This window comes from Cyprinus carpio, chromosome A19 (genome assembly GCF_018340385.1).
Source record: "Cyprinus carpio isolate SPL01 chromosome A19, ASM1834038v1, whole genome shotgun sequence".
Lineage (NCBI taxonomy): Eukaryota > Metazoa > Chordata > Actinopteri > Cypriniformes > Cyprinidae > Cyprinus > Cyprinus carpio.
In genome coordinates this window covers 11,791,884-11,811,386 of record NC_056590.1, presented here as the reverse complement: position 1 = coordinate 11,811,386, position 19,503 = coordinate 11,791,884, and the positions used below count along the sequence as shown (strand labels likewise).

Genomic DNA, 19,503 nt, shown 5'->3' with positions numbered 1-19,503 from the left:
CGCTGGCCCATGATAACTCATTGGGGAGAAGGGTGCCAGGATCCTCTCAAGGGCATGCCCAATCCTCCGAATCTAAAGCTGTCAGTGATATAGTGTGACAGCATTCTCCTCTGATCCTCACATGAAAAAGACACTGGCAGACCAAAGTGCTGTGGGGAGAGTGAAGCACGCGGGACCTGTGCCGGAGTGAGATCACTCGAACCCGGTTGCTCAGCCCTGTGACTCCCCTTTTTTTTCCTCTGAGGCAGCTGGAAGGGGAGAAACGGGAGAGCACAAAGGGTGGGGACACCCTAATTGAAGAAGGCGATCAGTGAACGAAGAAGGGCGAGACTCATGCTCTCGCAGTGAGAGCAGTCCGTCTCAGTGAGCACAGCCTCAGCTTGGCATTTGCAACAACGCAGAGGAAATTTGCTCTAAAAAATGTGCTCTTTGTGATTGCTGGATAGCCGCAGGGGAGAAGGTGCTGAAGTAAAGCGTCTTCCCGCTGCCACAGCTCTTTGATGGCGAGTAGTAGGCTTTGAGAGTCCAGCGAGGAGATGATCTTCACACTGAAGGAGAAAAATTCTGACAAATGGAGTTCTGAGCTTACTTATATAGCGGTCGGTTCCACCACTTCTATAGGGCAGGGGCTCCAACTGAATAAAAAACGAACTAAAAGACAAAAAAAACAAGCATAGCAAAAAGAACATACACCATAATCCCCATAAGTGTCCCTGACGCAACGGGAGAAACCATTTGATATAGTGAACCATGGCTACTACACTTTTACTATAATAAAACCATGGTTACTTTTCGTAAGGGCTGATAGATTTCATGAGATTCAGCTAAAAAAGTGACATCAATCCAGATCCATTATTGTCAAGGGATGCTGCGGTTACCCACAGCAACCAATGGCACAACACTTGTTATATACATTTCTATCGCGCAAATGGAAGAGCTAAACTCTATTAGCTGAACTCATCCTGTTATTAATTTCTCTCAGACACAAAATAAGTTAAAATCTAGGCCGTGTTAAGGAGTTTTATTAATTCTCGCGCGCTACAATCTCGTGAGCACTTGCCAGTCTGAGCACGAGCGTCAGTTGATTTTCCCTAAAAACCCAGCGCGCGCAGAAAACACGTTCTCGGCCAATAACGCGTGCCAGCGATTGGCAGATCATTTCCAACATTTAGCAAGTGAAACCACGTGCAAGCATCTGTTCGCTCCAATCAATTGATGTAAACTGAACGAAGCGGACCTTTGTGGGAGCAATTGTGTTTCCGTGGCGCGGAGGTAGATCTCTTAGTGAGTGTGGAGCCCATTGAATTTGTGTTGAAAGCGGAATAATACGGTCATATAAATAGTAGGGAAACGGATATTATCGGGCGCGTCTAATTAATCAGGCGTTTAATGCTTATTTGGCAACATACGGATTAGACTGTGCTTAGTCAATAGCGTTTTATATGAAAAAGAAGCTATTTTTACCTGGATGCACGGAGTATTATGCGTTTTCTTTTCTCATTGGACTGTAAAATACGCATGGTTGATATTTTGCAAATATTTGGACGTCCACGTATTCCTTTCATCTTTTTATGACTTGTGACTCAATGAAAACTATATTTTGAAACTGACATTTTTTTTTTGTAGACCACCGAGTGGAGATGTTATTCGCCTTCAAATTAGATACTTTCCCATTGCCAATGCCACAAAACTGCGTCTTTTTCTACGAACCAAGAGCTGTAAAGAAACGCAAGACCCCATCTCTGTGAATACTGCGCGTGCTGCATCATCTCATTCAATTTGCTGTCAGCCAAGAGAGGGGCAACAATAACTTTGAACGGTTATTCTGTCACATTTCCTTCAGTCTCCGCATCATTTTCCACAGATTCAAAGCGGGCAGCTGTTGCAACACACGCATACACACGCAGGTAAGACGTGCCTTCATTTTGTTCCCATCTGATGCGGCTACTGCTGCAACGTGCGCGAGGATGGCATACACATCGCGCGCTCATTATAGCCTTTGCTTTTCGGTTTTTGCTTTATTGCTGTATGTGAAGATATTTATTATGAGCTAAATAGGGAATATTCATAACGAACATGAGATCTGGAAATGGATACATGTAATGGGGATTGGTGTCGCACAGCGTGTGTCGTCCGCCACTGGAATTTTAATTTCCTCCCTAAGATCTGCCATGATGCTGCTGTGTGTAGTGTTTGCTTGTGGGAGGGGGGTTAGGATTTCTATACTGAGTAATGTCTAAATGAAAACCTAAAACTGCAAATAGGTGTCCTAAAAAGGTAAGTTTAGGGGGTGGGGGCTGAAAATATAATTATGTCAGTGTAACAACAAAAGAAGTCAATGGAAAGTCCTCACCGTGATGGAAAAACAAGCATGTTTGTTTGTTAACGGCTTGTGTTACTTCTAAGCATCCAAATGTTGCAAAATGCATATAATTAAGCAAATCCTTAAATTTTTTTGCGTATCAAATGACAGATGTCTTTGTTCATTTATTTTGTTTGTGTCTATCTGTGAATGACAACACAAAGCTTTTTTTGTACTAGGACTTGTTGCTAACTAACAGACTTTTAAAATCCTAAGCTACTTTCATTTAGTCTACCAAGGCCTACTGTCCTCTTTCTGCCCTTCATACCTCCTTCCCCATTTCGGTGTGTGCTCGCTCGTAAAATGGTAATGGGATGCATATTGGCTTGACATCTGTCATCTGCACCTGTTTGTGGATGGGACAGATGCCTCCCATCGTCCTGAGTCAGAGAAACAGGGCTGATGGTGATGATGATGAGGAGGGGAATGGAGAGGAAGAGGTGGCTGAGTGGAGATGTGTATTGTGCTCGCTTATAGGAAGAAGTATGTAGGATATTTACCGCAAAGGGAGGATGAAACAAGCAAACTAAGCGAGGTGATCCATCTGCTCATCTCAATGTCACATCCTTCTCTATCTCACTCACTGCAGCAGAGCTATTCTAAGAGAACACATTCGACCCACGCTCTAACAAACAGATAGAGAAAAATAAAGAGTGTATGAGAGAGAAGGAAGGATGAGAGCCTGTAGTGTGGCAGGCCCTCTTTGGAGAGTTAGTGTGCATGTGTGTCAGAGGAGGATGTGCAGATGCTGTAGCGCACATCTGTGAGGCAGCCCGTGCTTCCAGGACTCTGTCTCCTCACTTCACATCATTAGCCACACAAGGCGTTGCCGATGGCAACTCCGTAAAAGAGGCGACTCGGTGAGCGTAAAGCACGCTGTAAAATGAAAGGGCATAAGACGCACTTGGTTGCTGCATAGAGGTTGTTGAAAGGTGCGTAGCCTTGCTCTTTTTTTCTCATCCCTTGTTCCTTAAGGGTCCTTGGTCCCAAAGACCCGTCCTCCCCCATCCCTGCATCCTTACTGTCTTCTCTCCTCCTCTCAATAGGGTCTCTCTCTGCCCTGCCAACCCCCCACTCAGCACACATCTGTGGCTGTGTCACCCCAGTGAACGTGATTTCACCAAGTACAACATGTTCCTGGATCAACATTTTTGTTGATCCTGGAACAACGTTCCAATCAACCAATCAGAATCGAGGAATAAGTTTTCAAGAAATGTCAGTTTTAGTCTTACAATCAGGGTTAGATGCTTCTACACCCTTGTTATTTACTTATCATTTCCCTCTGATTTTAGGAATAAATTCTGGGTAGGGGATTGGGTTAGGCCTATATTTTTGAACAGTAATGTTGATCCAGGAACATGTCTTACTTGGGAAAATCGCGGCGACCATGTCGCCCCCTGCTTCCTATCTCCCTTCATCCACAGCTGCACCACTTTGAATGTATTAAGCCTTAAGTATGTTCCCACAAGCCTTTTTAGTTGCACTTACACTGTTTTGTACTGCTTTTTTGTGCCCGGTGCTGTCATTGGGGGTTTAAGATTCACTGTATTGCATCAGCTATGCTAACATATGCATGTTATTCACTGCTGTAACGTGTGACTCAGTATGTGAGAAAGCTGAGGTCGCACTACTATATGCAGGAAATATGGTGTACATATTGCATACACTTTGCACATTGTTGATCGTGGAGGATGATGTGATTCAGAGCCATATTATTTTGGATGACTTTGATTTTGTTGTAAAGAAACAACATACAAATATAATCGAATCTGAATGCACAAATTTGACATTATTGTTTAAATAGTTTTAAATAGATTATTGATTGTCGTAATTGCTTTGTTGAATTTGTACATATATGTCAGAATAATAACCAAAAGAGTGAGTAATTTTATATCACTGTTATGGTATATATATGTATATATATATGTGTGAGAGAGAGAGAGAGAGAGAGATAATGTATATATATATATATATATATATATATATATATAATTGCCCAGTACAGTTATTTTAAATGAGAAATATAAGAAAAATTGTTTATATACTGTATAATACTGTAAAACTATTACTACTGACTTTAAATTTTTAGAGGATGAGTTGCATTTAAAGCACGATTAATGCACTTTGTGACATAGATTGGCACTTGTAAACAATGCATTGCTGTGTGTTGTGCCCAAGACTCCTTAATAACAAGATCTTTTTCATTTTTCATTCTACTTCCACATTACTCCAAGTTTCTGATGGACAAATGAGCTCATTGCAGATTAGTTGTTTGATTCATTCTTAACTTTCTTTTGTTTTTCAGTGAAAATCTAAGACTAACAAAGGAAAACAGAAGCCAAGAAAAAGAGCCATCAGCCTGGATGAAAATGACTGGAGTCCTGGCCAGGAATACAAGTCGTCTTCTTTTCTAAAGCAGATGAACTATCACTGTTTTTGTGAGCCAGGGGCTTTTTGAAAGGATGTTGATTTGCACAGATTGAAGATTTTCTCTTTGACTTTTTGCTACCAAAACCAGTGCCAAACACTAACCGTGCCAACCAGAAGCAAGAAATTATTTCACTAGTATTTTTGCATTTTTGTTGATCCATTTAAGCCATTGAAACTCAATTTACACCAACATTAGTTCACAATTTTTACCTTATCTTCCCTATTAGTCTTTTTAACTATAATAGCATGTAATGGTTCCCAAGGTGGAAAGTTTATATGTCCATCACTTAGTTTAAGTAAAAAACAACAAGCAGCTTTTGATCCCCAAAATAGGGAGAACAGTGCATTATTGGTTAAACATGCTTTATGTAAGAGTGGCCGATACAAATGCATTAACCTGAAAGAGTTTGGCTCCTGATCGATTGCTCGATGGATGGATGGATGGGCTTATGGATGGCTGGCACAAGCCTCATTAAACTTTCCAAATTGAGCTGCTGCTAATTCTGTTGATTAGTCGTCTGTTCCTCTCACAAAGGCCCGTTTAAATCTTCCTCTCCATCAGATCTCTTTAGTCATCCATCTTGTTTACTTCTCCCTCAAAAGTCTCTGAAGGGTTTAGATACTGAAGCCATACATCTCATAGCCATACTAACGTCAAGATCCCTGCCATCATTGCGAGGATTCAGCTTGGTCATTCTGAAAGATCAGGTGCATGGGTATTTTCAATAATATCTTTAGAGGTGTGCATGTTTAACATTGGTCCAGGTTTGACGTTCCGTGATCTGCCATATTCACCAGCGAGCCATTGACGCGTTTACTGTCTTGACAGTGGGACGACGTTTAAAGTTGTCACACTACTTGAAAAGAGGCTTTTTAATAGTTAGGATAGATCTTTGGTGTGACTGCTTGACGATATCCACGTGTTCCACATTGACGGATGAATCCTGACTTCATGCCTGTTCAGTGGGCTCAACCATGCTGTCCTGCCAGAACTGGGCCCAAGCCCCCATTTGTTTTATTCTGTTGGGCTGAGCTAAATCCAGAGCAGAGACACTCACGCAAGAGGGTCCAACACACATAGACCCTCAAACTTCAACCTTCCATTTTCTCTCTTCCTTTCCTGAACACTTCTTCCTTTCTGGCCTGACTTGTGTCATCAAACCAGAAACTAATATTTACATGCTGCTTGTTACACTTCGTGAGTGCCCTAACCGACATACACTCTTCTAAAGCCTTCGTAATGAGCCTTTGTCCCGTGGTGCCGCCTTTAGAGAAAAGATCAGCTCTTTCCCATTTCTGAACACTTGCTCATTCATTGCTTCGTCTTACCTTTATCTCTAGCCTCAATGACTTCCTTCTGAAACTCGAAAAGATGAAGTACTTAGTATTTTTCTTGAGAACTGACACTGTTAGCCTGATTATGTGGTCTGCACAACAGAACCTCAGTGACCTTGAAAGGTATTCTTGTTAGTCTCACAAGACATTCTCATTGCAAAACTGAGATTTGTTTACAAGACAACATCAGTTCTTGGAGCTGAAGATGACAGTTGTTTACAAGTCAATGGAATAGCTGAGTACTACTAACTGTTTCTTTCTATACGGTTGTTTAGTGAGTTGACAACTGAAGTGCCAACCAGAATAGAGAACATTTGGTGAGACATAGTTTACACTCGAACAGAAATGTTTACATTTTGCCCATAAGGTGAACTCAGATTGAGTCTTGAATGAATTGTTAGTGCCATAGATCAGTTCAGTTACACAGACTTAAACAAAGCACCTTTAAGAAGAAGCTGCACCCATGACTTCGACTTTCTGACACTTTAAAAGGTTTACATTGTTAAAATATACATTTTGTTTACACGACTAAATTGCTTGCAACAAAAGTCAAGAGTCAAATATTTGTTCCTTTTGTTTCTCATCTGAGCCATTTTCATATATTTAAAGCTGTTGTTTTATAGAAATTGTTCATTGAGAAGATTCCAAATTTTTAATTTTGTGCCAAATCAAAATTTTCAAAAATTCCAGCTCTCACACATTAAGCATAAAACGTGTATATAGATTTACCTCATTCTTGTTAATAATTTCCTCAGAAATATGTTTACACCCTAACTGAGTCTCATACTTTTTTCTTTAACCCAGACTCCCGCACTTGGATGTGCATTTTGCATATTAAATAATTTGCATACTAGTGTATGCACACGTGAAAGAGAGATTAACTTGTCTACATGTCTTATATATTGCCACACTGACTTGCAACTTTTGATAGACATCAGCTTTTTGTAGAAGTCTTTTGTACTAAGGCTTCACATTTTTTTTTTCATCTTTGATAAATTAAAGCCCCTTGTATCAAGATGCCACCCGCTGCCATCTTGCTTTTCTTCCTGTTTGGAACTGTGGTCTACACAGTGACTATTACCTCGGAACGCTCCTCCGTGAATGGGGGCCCGGTGCTGCTTCTGTTGCGAGGACGCAGCCGCAAGTTCCCTCAGCCCGATGTGCAGGGCAAGGAGGCCGCTGCCATGGCAGCAGAGCCCGAGGCAGCCGAGATCCCTCCGAGACCCCTTCCACAGATTATGCTACCCCGCAACGTGACGGCCGATGCCCTGAAGCCCCCGCTGGGTGCCGCACAGGTCGCCCCTCCTCCTCGGCGACTGGTGGACGTGGACGTGTGTCAGGGCTACTACGATGTGATGGGACAGTTTGACAACACTTTCAACTGCACCAAGGGCACCTACATCTACTGCTGTGGCACCTGCCATTATCGCTTCTGCTGCGAGCACCAGCGCAGCCGTCTAGACCAAGACTCCTGCACTAATTACCGCTCACCTGTTTGGGCCATTACGGCGGGACCCATCACCGAGCCTCCCATCCGACACGACCCAGATTTCGACCCACTGCAGCAACAGAGCAACAACACGGCTTACGTCATTGGGGGAGTCATCTCTTTTACCATGGTTGTGGCCATTGGGGTTAAAGTGGCCTTCCATAAACTGTCTCGACGACCGAGGAACAGAGACATCAACATGCCTAGGTGAGTGAAAGGCCCATTATGGCCGGGCTCATGATGTGGAAGGAGACAATGCTGTACACATCTGAGTCTGCATCAGTGACTGCCATCTGAAGAGATCTGTAGTGATTTTGATGTCAGATTCTTTCAGCTTTCGCCTTTTGATTCCGTCATGCACTCATCCTTCATTTTTACTGTTTATATCGCTCTCTTCAGAGCGCTGGTGGACATTCTGCGTCACCAGTCCAGTCCAGTTCAGCAAGGAGAGAGGAACAACAGCACGGTCCTCACAACCGCCACCTCCAGCGAGGGCACGCTGGGGCGGACATCGAAAAACTTCTATGCTCCCATCCTCCAGAACAAAGACAACCGGAGTAAGTCTATCTCACCCACTCATAAGAGTTTTAGAACGAATAAAAAGCTCATTTGTATGCAAAGGGCATAATGGATGTAATCACAATGTGTATAAATTTGTATGAATCACATATAAGTAGAAAGGGGGTTTGAATTGTAGAAACAACAGTGCAGAAATTAAGTCTGGAGGCATAATTTAGTCGACAGATCGACAGTGTGAGTGTATGAGGTAATGTAGAACACAGGATGTGTCAGAAATGAGTCAGATTAATTCTGTTTCAGAAGCAAATGCTGCTATTTAACCACATGAAACTAGAGCAGCAAGTAAAGGAGGAGGTGTTGTCCACCTTTAAAGCTAAAGCGTTATTGACTTAACATCTAAAATAGAAATCCTCAAAGTATAAAGCTCGGGGGCAACTTTCAGGAAGTGAGGAGTAATCAGCAGCCAGTGAATAAAATAGACAAATCTCGTAGTAATGCTAGTTGTTTATCAGCTGGTTTTGAGGAATGCAGAAACCAACAATTACACACATGTCTTAGACTGGTTAAATAAGTGATGTTTTAAAAGATGGTTTTCATTTTCCCAAACAGTGTAATTAAAGTGAATTTAAACTTAAATGTTATTTGAAAAACACATTCACACTACATGTTCAAAAGTTTGAGGTATGTAAGATTTTTAAATCTTTTTAAAATAACTCTCTTATGCTCACCAAGGCAGCATTTTTGATCATTTTGATTTTGATACTTTTGATCAAAAGTACAGTTAAAACAGTAATATTATGCAATGTTATTAAAACGTAAAATAACTTTTTCCAATATAATACATTTTAAAATAAAACTTACCCATTACTCCAGTCTTTAGTGTCACATGATCCTTTAGACATATTATTTTCAATGTTGCTTAATATTTTAAAACCATGATGCAATGTTTCAGGATTCTTTGAAAATGAGTTCAAAGAACAGCAATAGAAATATTTTGTAACATTATAAATGTCTTTAATGTCACTTTTTAGCAATTTCTTTAATCTTTGCTTAAAAGTTTTAAATTACTTCATATGCAAGGGAAAAAAAATCACTATAATTAATCTCAAGGATGTGGACAAATGTTTAAAACTGGGGAGACAAAAGGTAAAATTTGATTAAGCTCTCATTAAAAAAATATATTAAAAGAATAATATTATGAGGATGCACCCCTCATTGTTTGTGGTATTTAGTCCTGATTTCACAGTTGGTGTTCTTTTTAGGATTGAGTCCATTTTGTCTTGAATTGTCTGTTTTCACTCTCAAGTTTTCAATGTTTGTTTGCAATTGCTAAATGAAACCCATGCTTTTTAAATGTGCTGCAGGCAGTCTGTCCAATAAGTGATGAGAGTCTTTTAGTGGCACCAATAAGTTGTGAGAATATAAAAAAATATATATATACATGACTGCACTGCAAGCGATGTGGTACAGCATGACAAAACTGCATCACTGACATACGTGCTTGCAGTCTAGACTGCTTCATTCGTTATAACTGGAGTGTTATTTTTGCATTGTGTTTTTCACTTGCAGTACTGATACATATTTGGCAAATTCTCAAAAAAAAAGAAAAAAGTGGTGCAGGCCACTGAAAACCTTGTTTCTAAGTTGAGATATTAAACATGCAAAGAGGCCTCGCATATATTTTTTGAACTGGGAGTGGATCAGTATTCACTCTGCTCTCTTGCAGCTGGGAAACACAGTTTTGGCCAGACTGGGTCCAGTCCTAAACACACAGCTACTATCGGTAAGCCAAGGAGCTTAGGCAGAGTGTGCAAATGTGTCACTTGTGTGAGAGTGCTAGTAAGAAAGCTTCAGATTTGTCTGTGTGTATTTGTCACTGCCTTTGCTTTGGCTTGGTCTTGTTGGTTCGAGTGTGTTTGCTCGTGACCTCCCACTCTGTCGCTACCCTGAGCTATTTTCTTGTTGTTTGTCCTGCACCCAGCGCTGTTTGCACCAGTCACCAAAGCTTCAGTAAATGTGCTGGCATGCATAGTAGCAGAATGCCAAAATCATGAAGAAAAAAGCTACTTTTCTTCATGTTTATGTATGTTTTATATTCAATTATGTTTATCTTATATGATAAAAAGAAAGCATATGAATATGAAATTTAACCAATAGATTGGGAGAAAAAATCCTGATGTTCTGGATTGCACCTTCTGTTTTCACAGTGGCAAAATGAAAAATTATCTATCTATCTATCTATCTATCTATCTATCTATCTATCTATCTATCTATCTATCTATCTATCTATCTATCTATCTATCTATCTATCGATCTATCTATCTATCTATCAATCTATCAATCTATCAATCAATCTATCATTCTGTCTAACTATCTATATCAACAAACAATCAATCTATCTATCTATCTATCTATCTATCTATCTATCTATCTATCTATCGTTCTATCATTCTCTCTTTCTATCTATCTATTGTTCTATCATTCTATCTCGTTCTATCTATCATTCTATCATTCTATATCGTTCTATCATTCTATCTATCATTCTGTCTCTTTCTATCTATTCTATCATTCTATCTATCATTCTGTCTCTATCTATCGTTCTATCATTCTATCATTCTGTCTCCTACCTATCGTTCTATCTATATATCATTCTATCATTCTATCTATCTATTGTTCTATCTATCATTCTATCTATATATCGTTCTATAATTCTATCAGTTGTTCTATCATTCTATCTATCCATTGTTCTAACATTGTATCTTTCATTCTGTCTCTTTCTTTCTATCTATCTATTGTTCTATCATTCTATCTATCTATCGTTCTATCATTCTATCATTCTGTCTCTTTCTATCTATTGTTCTATAATTCTATCATTCTATCTATCGTTCTAACATTCTATATCGTTCTATCATTCTATCTATCATTCTGTCTCTATCTATCGTTCTATCGTTCTAACAATCTATCTATCGTTCTATCATTCTGTCTCTTTCTATCTATTGTTCTATAATTCTATCTATCGTTCTATCTATCGTTCTAACATTCTATATCGTTCTATCATTCTATCTATCATTCTGTCTCTATCTATCGTTCTATCTATCATTCTAACAATCTATCTATCGTTCTATCATTCTGTCTCCTATCTATCGTTCTATCTATCTATCTATATATCATTCTATCATTCTATTTATCATTCTGTCTCTTTATATCTGTCGCTCTATCATTCTGTCTCTTTCTATCTATCTATTGTTCTATCATTCTATCTTGTTCTATCTATCATTCTATCTATCTATCGTTCTATCATTCTATCTATCATTCTGTCTCTATCTATCGTTCTATCTATCATTCTATCTATCGTTCTATCATTCTGTCTCCTATCTATCGTTCTATCTATATATCATTCTATCTATCATTCTGTCACTTTCTATCTATCGTTTTATCATTCTGTCTATCGTTCTATCTATTGTTATATGTTCTATCATTGTATCATTCTATGATCTGATCTATGATCTGCCAATCCTTAAGACCCTTTACATTTTTTTCAAGTTGAAATGTTTAATTTCTTTACATGCTACCTCAATTCCAATTCATACTAAAAATTGAATTTAAAATGCATTGTCATTTCAGTTTCTAAATATTCACAAGCCAGATAGAGATTATTTCTTAATAATCATTTTGTCTGTTATTTTTTTAATTAATTTTCCTTTTATTATTTTGCTTTTGGGAGGGTGGGTGGTGGAAAGAAATTTGTAAAGCCAATATATATATATATATATTATATGCTATATTAGGTATGATATTTACATACAATATTATGTAACATATATGTGAGAATCATAACAGTTTTATTCTGAAGTAATATTAAAAGCCTTTAACTTCATGAGACACAATAACACAAATTGCTTGCCATGGTGAATTTGGGCTGGTGGGCTGAATTGGACTGCTAACTCCAAGGTACCTAAGTTATAAATCTCAGCAAGATGATCTATGAACTGAGAGTTGCTGAGATCCCCTGTGACCACTGTGCTCTTGACTACATTTAATCTGCAGTGCTTAACCCAAGGTTGCTCCGGGGGGACTCTCCCTGTTGTACATGCAGTGAAAATTACTTATACAAGTGTCTGTGGAACAAATTACTACATGAATAAGGATATTACCATTACATAAGGATATATTAAATTTAGTGGAACAACGAAGACAATATTGTAGTCACATATCTCTACACAAATACTCCAGCTCCATTGTATTCTAGGTAATTATTAGACATCTGCCTTTGTCATTTAGAGACTTGGGATACAGCTTCAGTGTTCCAGTCACCCACATTTAATCAGACATGTATTCTACATTCGACCCAGATAGATATTCTTTGAACACATCAGTTGTTGGTGTTTGTCTTATTGTCTTTTGTTCTTCTCTCTCAGAGCGAGTTCCACGCATGAACAACTCCCAGATGGTCTCCACAGGAACACTGCTGTCCAGCAAGCACAATAATTCTGGCTTTCACCCTTCATTCTCTCACTCTTTCCACAACCTTGCCCAGCTACCTCCATCATACGAGACCGTCATGAAACCAGAGCTCAACCGTTACAGTTCCCTCAAGAGACTAGGTGAGTGTACGTCTGAAAAAGAGTGTGTAATTTCAGAACTGTTACTACTCAGAGGGTCTTTGTGAGGGAGTGTAGCATGGGGTCAACTGCTGCTGTTTAAGGAAGGATGTCCTGTGGCATTGTAGATTTTTTACATGTATAATTTCATCAGCATGATTGGGGATAAATATTTCATTTTGATCATATTCATATTCAATCAATGCTTGAAAACTATAATTGAAAGAATTTGGGAATTACTACAACAAAAAGGTGACTTGCGGTCAAAATGTTTTTTTTAAAAAGGGTTGAGATTAACCTCTATTATACCTAGCATTACCTTACATTTCATATCCGGATACTCTCTGTATATTTTAGCCAGATTACATTTTACACCTTCAACTCCAGTGTGACTGCATGGTGTGATCTCACTTTACAACACAAAATGCAAATCTCCACATACATAATACAAGAGAGGTTATATAAAACTGAAATTATATCAATTAAATCTGAATTTAAATTAATTTTGTGAACATTGATGGATAATTCAGAATTCTTTCCTCATTTCATGCTTTTCCTTTCTTTATGAGCCCTGTAGTTTGTTTAAATAATATTGATAAATAATCAGACTAAAGAGAATGCATTTTTATAGCCTCTAGTTCAAAATGAATTCATAAATATATACTTGTTCTTTGTTATTACAGTTTTTCTCAGTCACTTTGGTGCATTTCTCAGATCAGAAATGAAATTCTCAAAACTACTTGTTCAACCTCCACATCATCTAGTCATTTATACACATCATAAAACCAGTTTCATATTCTTTTGAACAAGTTGCGATTGCTTTTGTACATTCATGCAATTGATTATGCACATTTATCTGCAGTTTCCTATATTATCAATTGCTAATGTCATGTTGCGCAAAATCGATTATATAGTTTTCTGTGCAATAGTCTTACCCCCCAAAACATCTATTCTTTAGTTCATCGTATAAGTCATTAAATGCAAAATGGTTCATCTAGTTGTCATAAACTGCCAAGCACATTTTTTTTTTTTTTTACACATTATTATTAGACTTTTTGTAAATTTGGCATGAATTAGCAAGTGAATCTTGACTAATGAAGAGAATGTAGATCAACCAATGATAAACCATTTCTCTGAAATAGCTCAAAGCTTCATCTCATGAATCTTCAATTGGAAAGCATATACGGTACTGTATAGACAGAGGACAACACAAGAGTTACAGATTCTGACAGTGGACTTATTTTCATCTTTGTGGCCATATTTCTTTTTCCTTTTCTATATCACAATGACATCGTAAATGTTTTTTTTTGGTCAGACCACTAGTAAAAGGGTAACTAGGAATTTTATCCAGTCTCTTTCAATCAATATCCCACATACAGTAATGTGTAAATTTGTACTTTTGAAATGGATATATGGCATACATAAGCATATGGCATACTGTTCAATACAGTAACTGTCATCCAAAATGTTGCCACAGTTTACATCAGAATATCCCTCCAGAGTACACTGTTATATTGACAACATGACTAAGAAATTTGACTGACTTATCCGTACATAATGACACAAGGACATTTCATTCTAATGGCACTGACATGTTCATTGACACAGATATTTATTTATAAGAGATTAACTAAGGATTTTTAGCAAGAGACTGGCTTTTGCAGGTAATCCATGGTGTTTTGCTATTTGTACGAGTTGTTTTGAGAAATGCACTTACTGTTTTGCAAATGTCAAGGATGATTTAAGAAATGTACCAAAGCGACTGTAAAACATTAAGATATTGATGTTAACATACTTTGTTCATTTTAAAATATATGCATTATTTACATTAAATATTAAGTATTGAAATATAAAAAAGTAGTACAAAAATACAAGTAAATTAACATTAACCACCATGAATAAATGCTGTAAAAGTAATTTTCATTGTTTGTTCATAAGGCCTAATGCATGATCTGTTTACGAACTGAACCTAATTGTGTGGTTACCAAAAAAATCTGCACAACGCAGTGTTTGTTTTTTTCCGATTATTTTTACCATTGCATATTACTTGCATAGCTGAATGCAGAAAACACATTTGCATGTTACACCTTCATTAAATGTGATTTACATCTGTCCCAGATCAGAGGTTCAATCACATTGCATCGTTTACAGTTTTTCTGTTGCTTTGGTGCATCTACATTACAATGAATATCTTTGCAATGTTGAATTGGAGTCAAGTGAACCATCTCACAACCTCATTTATGTGGATGAGGCTGGCTTCAATCTGACCAAAAGCAGAAGGCGTGGTTGAAATGTCATTGGCCACAGAGCTACTGTTGATTTACAAGGCCAACAGGGAGGAAATATCCATTGTCAGAATTTGTAACTCTTGTGTTGTCCTCTGTCTATATATGACTATGCTTCTCAATTGAAGGTTCATTAGATGCACCTTTGAGCTATTTTAGATAACTGGTTTATCATTAGCTGATCTACATTCTATTCATTAGTGAAAGTCAAGATTCACCTGCACAATTCATGGCAAATTTACAAAAAGTCTAATAGAAATGTATAGATAATATGCTTATATTATGATAATATGATAATATGAGATCAACCATTTTGCATTTAATGACTTATACAATGAACTAAAGACTAGATGTTTTGGGGGGTAAGACTATTGCACAGAGAAGTATTTAATACACTTTGTGCAACATGATATTAGCAACTGATAATGTAGGAAACCACAGATAAATGTACATTATCAATTGCATGAATGTACCAAAGCAATCGCAACTTGTTCAAAAGAATGAGAAACTGCTTTTTTTGATGTGCACAAGTGACTAGATGATGTGGAGGTTGAACAAGTAGTTTTGAGAATTTCATTTCTGATCTGAGAAATGCACCAAAGCAACTGAGAAAAACTGTAAATGTGGTCAAGTGCAATCTGATCACCAAAATGCTTGTTAATGACAGGTGTAATGGGCAAAAATTATGAAAGAAACTAATTTTCATATTTCCTAACTACAGAGAAAAACTTGGATGAATATTCTGGATATTACAACTCCAGGCGAAGGCCAGACAATGCACCACCCAGCTTCCACTCCTCCCAGCACCACCTGCCCTGGGGTGGTGACTTCACACTGGGTGCCCGAGGTACCCTCCCGCTAAACACTTCCCGCACGCGCATCCACATGCCCAGTTCCACTTCCACCCCCAATCCCTACCCATTACCCCAGACGCAGTACAACCCCACATTTGAGACGATGAGTAAACCGCCTCGCCGGGTGATGTCCCAAGACCAGCTTCTGGCGCTGGGGGAGGGGAACACTCTCTCACGCCTCTCCAAGAACCAGCAGCATCAGTATTACAAACCCATGACCACCAGCAAGAGCTCCAACACCCAGACTTTGCGCAAGTCCCACGAACGCCTCCTAGTGTCTCCGGACCGCCTGGAGGAGCGAATGATGGGTGATTACGGCGGGATGGTGCCCACCATGTCCCGTCTCACCCACCACCAGAAAGCGCAATCCCAGCAGAACGTGTGTGTGACGCCCTCGCTTGACCGCCATCACATGATCAAAATGAATTCGCACCCTACCTCCGGCCGCGAGCAAGACCACACAGTTGCCACCATGTCCTCCGGTCACGGGGCCGGGACTTTGGGATGGGGGGAGGTCCATGGCTCTGGGGGAGGACCCGGAGCGATGGCGCACAGCGCTCGACGGATGGCCTTCGCCACGAAACGCCAGAACACCATCGAACAGCTGCATTTCCTCCCCGGAGGAGGTGGGGGAGGGGGCGTAGGCGGTGGAAGTCAGGCGCTGAGGACGGGGAGCAAGAACGAAGTAACCGTGTGAGTGCAAAAAGAAAGATAGTAAGGAGATGATGGATAGATGAGGTGTGATTGCGCAAGCCGAAGGGAGGGAAGTGTAAAAAAGGCTGAAGACAGAAACAAAGAATGGAAAGGAGGAAGGACATAAGAAAGTGGTCACAAATTAGGCCCATATGAAGGGAATACACAATTTATTGCTATTGAGAGAAAGAGGGATGTAAAAACTATAACATAAGTGATTCTGTAAATCCCTAAATTGCCAAATTCTCAATAAATAGAAATGTGAAGAAGGGCCCAGGTCTCCTCTGACCTGTGAGTAGCAAATAGAGTTTCCATGGCATGGCTATTCAGACATGATCTGAGGAGATACCAAAAGGAAAAGATTCATTATTAGAATAGGCCAAGTTTTATCTAGTTAGTACAGCTGATGTAAAAAAATTGTTTTAGGCGTTAATTAGTTTTTTCCTGAATCCAATGATACAGTTGACCTTGCCTCCAAATTTTTGGTTTCACTCAACGCAAAGTCATTCTCAAAGAGGTGTGTCACATTCATCACTTAAATAAAGGGAGATATACAATGAGATATACTGGATGAAACTTGACAAGTGTCCAGTAGTACACTGAATTATCTCACGGAAAACAATGATTTGACCAGTCTCAAATCATATCTGACTTGACTTGGCAGTGACTTGGGGAGTATTGTGCACATTAAGCAGTTTGCCATCAAGTGAAGAAAATACTGGTAATTCATCAGAGAGAAGAACTCGAGGACTTGAAAAATGTCACTCGTTTTGTGACCTGACTCTTTAGTCTGCACTGTTAATATAAATCCAAATGCCATCAGCCATATTAGAGCTTATTCATATGGAGTATAATGGAGGAAAACATTTTAATTGGGAGACGGGTGTTATATTGATGATCAGAAATTTTTAGCCTCTTATACTGAGACTGTGAATCAAAGCTGACAAGAATACTTGTGTGTTTGATTTTTTTTTTTTTTTTTTCATTGTGAATAACATTTTGGCTGTTCAAAAGGCTGTCATATTGATGGGTAAATCAGGTCTGGACTAAAAATGCTTGAGGAGACAGACATTTGGAAATTTAATTCAGCCATTGAAATCTGATAGAAGTCATGCCTCTTTCTTGCATGTTTGACCAATCAGAGAACAGCTTTGTATGACTTCCTGTTATTTATAGGCATTAAGAGGTGAGATTTAATCATGGGCATGCAGTAATGTCAAATAAGACAGCATACTCTTCACACTTAATTTGCAACCCGAGCTGTTGTTTTAAGGGGTTTAAGGGGAAAGGGTTTGGTTATACAATGGACAATTTAATCCAAGGGCTATTCTGAAACTACATGTGTGTCTGTGCTTCCATGTTCTGACGGCTTTTTATCTTTTCCCGTGACACGGCTGTGTGCCAATGAGTGTACAAAACAGTAAAACGGAACAAAATCTGCAAAGCTACTTCAAACACTCTGTCACACTAAGATGCATTATTATCTACACGATGAGTTAGAATTTAGGATAAAAAGATGTCTTGTTTATCTATATTATATTCAAGAAAAAATGTCTTTTTTGTTAGTAATTTCTGTGTTTTTCAGCTGTCTCCACATCAAGTGGACACTGTTGTGGTGGAATGTCTGAGAACGACCTTGCTGAGCAAGATTATTGGGCCATTATATAGTATTTTAGATCACTCCGCAATGTTTAAGCTTTTATTAACTTTAACTGAATTTAAATACGTTACAAAAAGGTTAAAAAAAAATCAATTAAATCCCAAATGTTCAAATATGTACACATGCCAATTTATGTGCATATATATATATATATATATATATATATATATATATATATATATATATATATATATATATATATATATATATATATATATAGTCATAAATATTAATTATATTCTTAATTATAAATATTGTTTTGTTTATTTTCTCTGTGACTTTAGAAATATTTTTTATTCTTGTTTTCTGTTTATATTTGAGTTTCCAGTGGATTCTAACCTTTGTAACTTGACAAAAAAAAGCAGATGCAATCATAGTGAAAAGACAAAACGCATGAAGATGTCAAAGCCAGTGCTGATGATGTAATATCGCTGACTTCTGATGTCAAGGTGTGTATGTGTCCAGTTTGTGTGTCTGTATTTGTGTGCTTGTGTGTATTTCAGTGTCTATTTTGGAATGCTTTATCTCGCATTTTATCTGACTTTTGCTTTGTGTGAAGTCAGAGAATGTGCATTTCAGAAAACCCAAAATATAATTTAATTTTTTAAGTGAGTGTCTCTTTGAAAAAAAAATAAATAAATAAATAAGAATAAAAAAAAAAACATTTTCCATTGCTGCATTCACCAAAGTTACGGAAAACAAAATGAAAAAGACTCCTTTTTTTTCTTTTTATATAAATATGTTTTTTTTTGCCATGAGATACATAAACCTTGTTGTAAATTTTCTGGGGGAAAATGCCAAAATGCCATGCATAAAATATTTACTGCAAAAACTTTCATTATTATTATTATTATTATTTTTAAATAAAATTCTCAATCATTAAGAAAGACATTTCCTGGAGATTGATGTGTACTTGTGTATTTTTTTCCCCTCATGAATTATTAAACATGTTGGTTGGTTTAACATGTTATGTTTTTGAGATGTTAAAATCATAATATATTATTGTGCTGAGTATTTTGATCTTGTATTAGATTAATTGTTTGTTACACTGTTAAACAGATGCAACTCAGCTACTTTTGACAGCTATAATGACTTGGGGTCAGTTTGGATTAGAATTTGGGGATGGATGTTAATGAAATAGAGAGAGAGAACTATGTAATGGAGGATGTCTCAAGGGTCAAAATTGGTTCTGCAGATTTGCATACCATCAATCTCAGCTTCTCATTCACATGCATTCATTCATGTTTTTCATTTTCTTTATATTAAGTGGTCTAA

General features: G+C 38.0%; 1 protein-coding gene across 2 annotated transcripts; it reads left to right on the top strand.

Annotated features, from left to right (window-relative positions):
* Positions 1 to 1,160: 1,160 nt before the first annotated feature.
* On the top strand, positions 1,161 to 18,369 carry LOC109074865 (protein shisa-6-like). 2 transcript variants are annotated; one of them, XM_042776460.1, is made up of 6 exons: positions 1,161 to 1,907; positions 4,668 to 7,823; positions 8,016 to 8,173; positions 9,862 to 9,918; positions 12,554 to 12,739; positions 15,743 to 18,369. In XM_042776460.1, the coding sequence occupies exons 2-6, from the start codon at positions 7,144 to 7,146 to the stop codon at positions 16,570 to 16,572; spliced, it is 1,911 nt and encodes a 636-aa protein (XP_042632394.1). In that variant the 5' UTR covers positions 1,161 to 1,907; positions 4,668 to 7,143; the 3' UTR covers positions 16,573 to 18,369. The 2 variants fall into 2 exon arrangements, with proteins under 2 accessions (XP_042632394.1, XP_042632395.1); XM_042776461.1 differs by lacking the exon at positions 9,862 to 9,918.
* Positions 18,370 to 19,503: the final 1,134 nt, after the last annotated feature.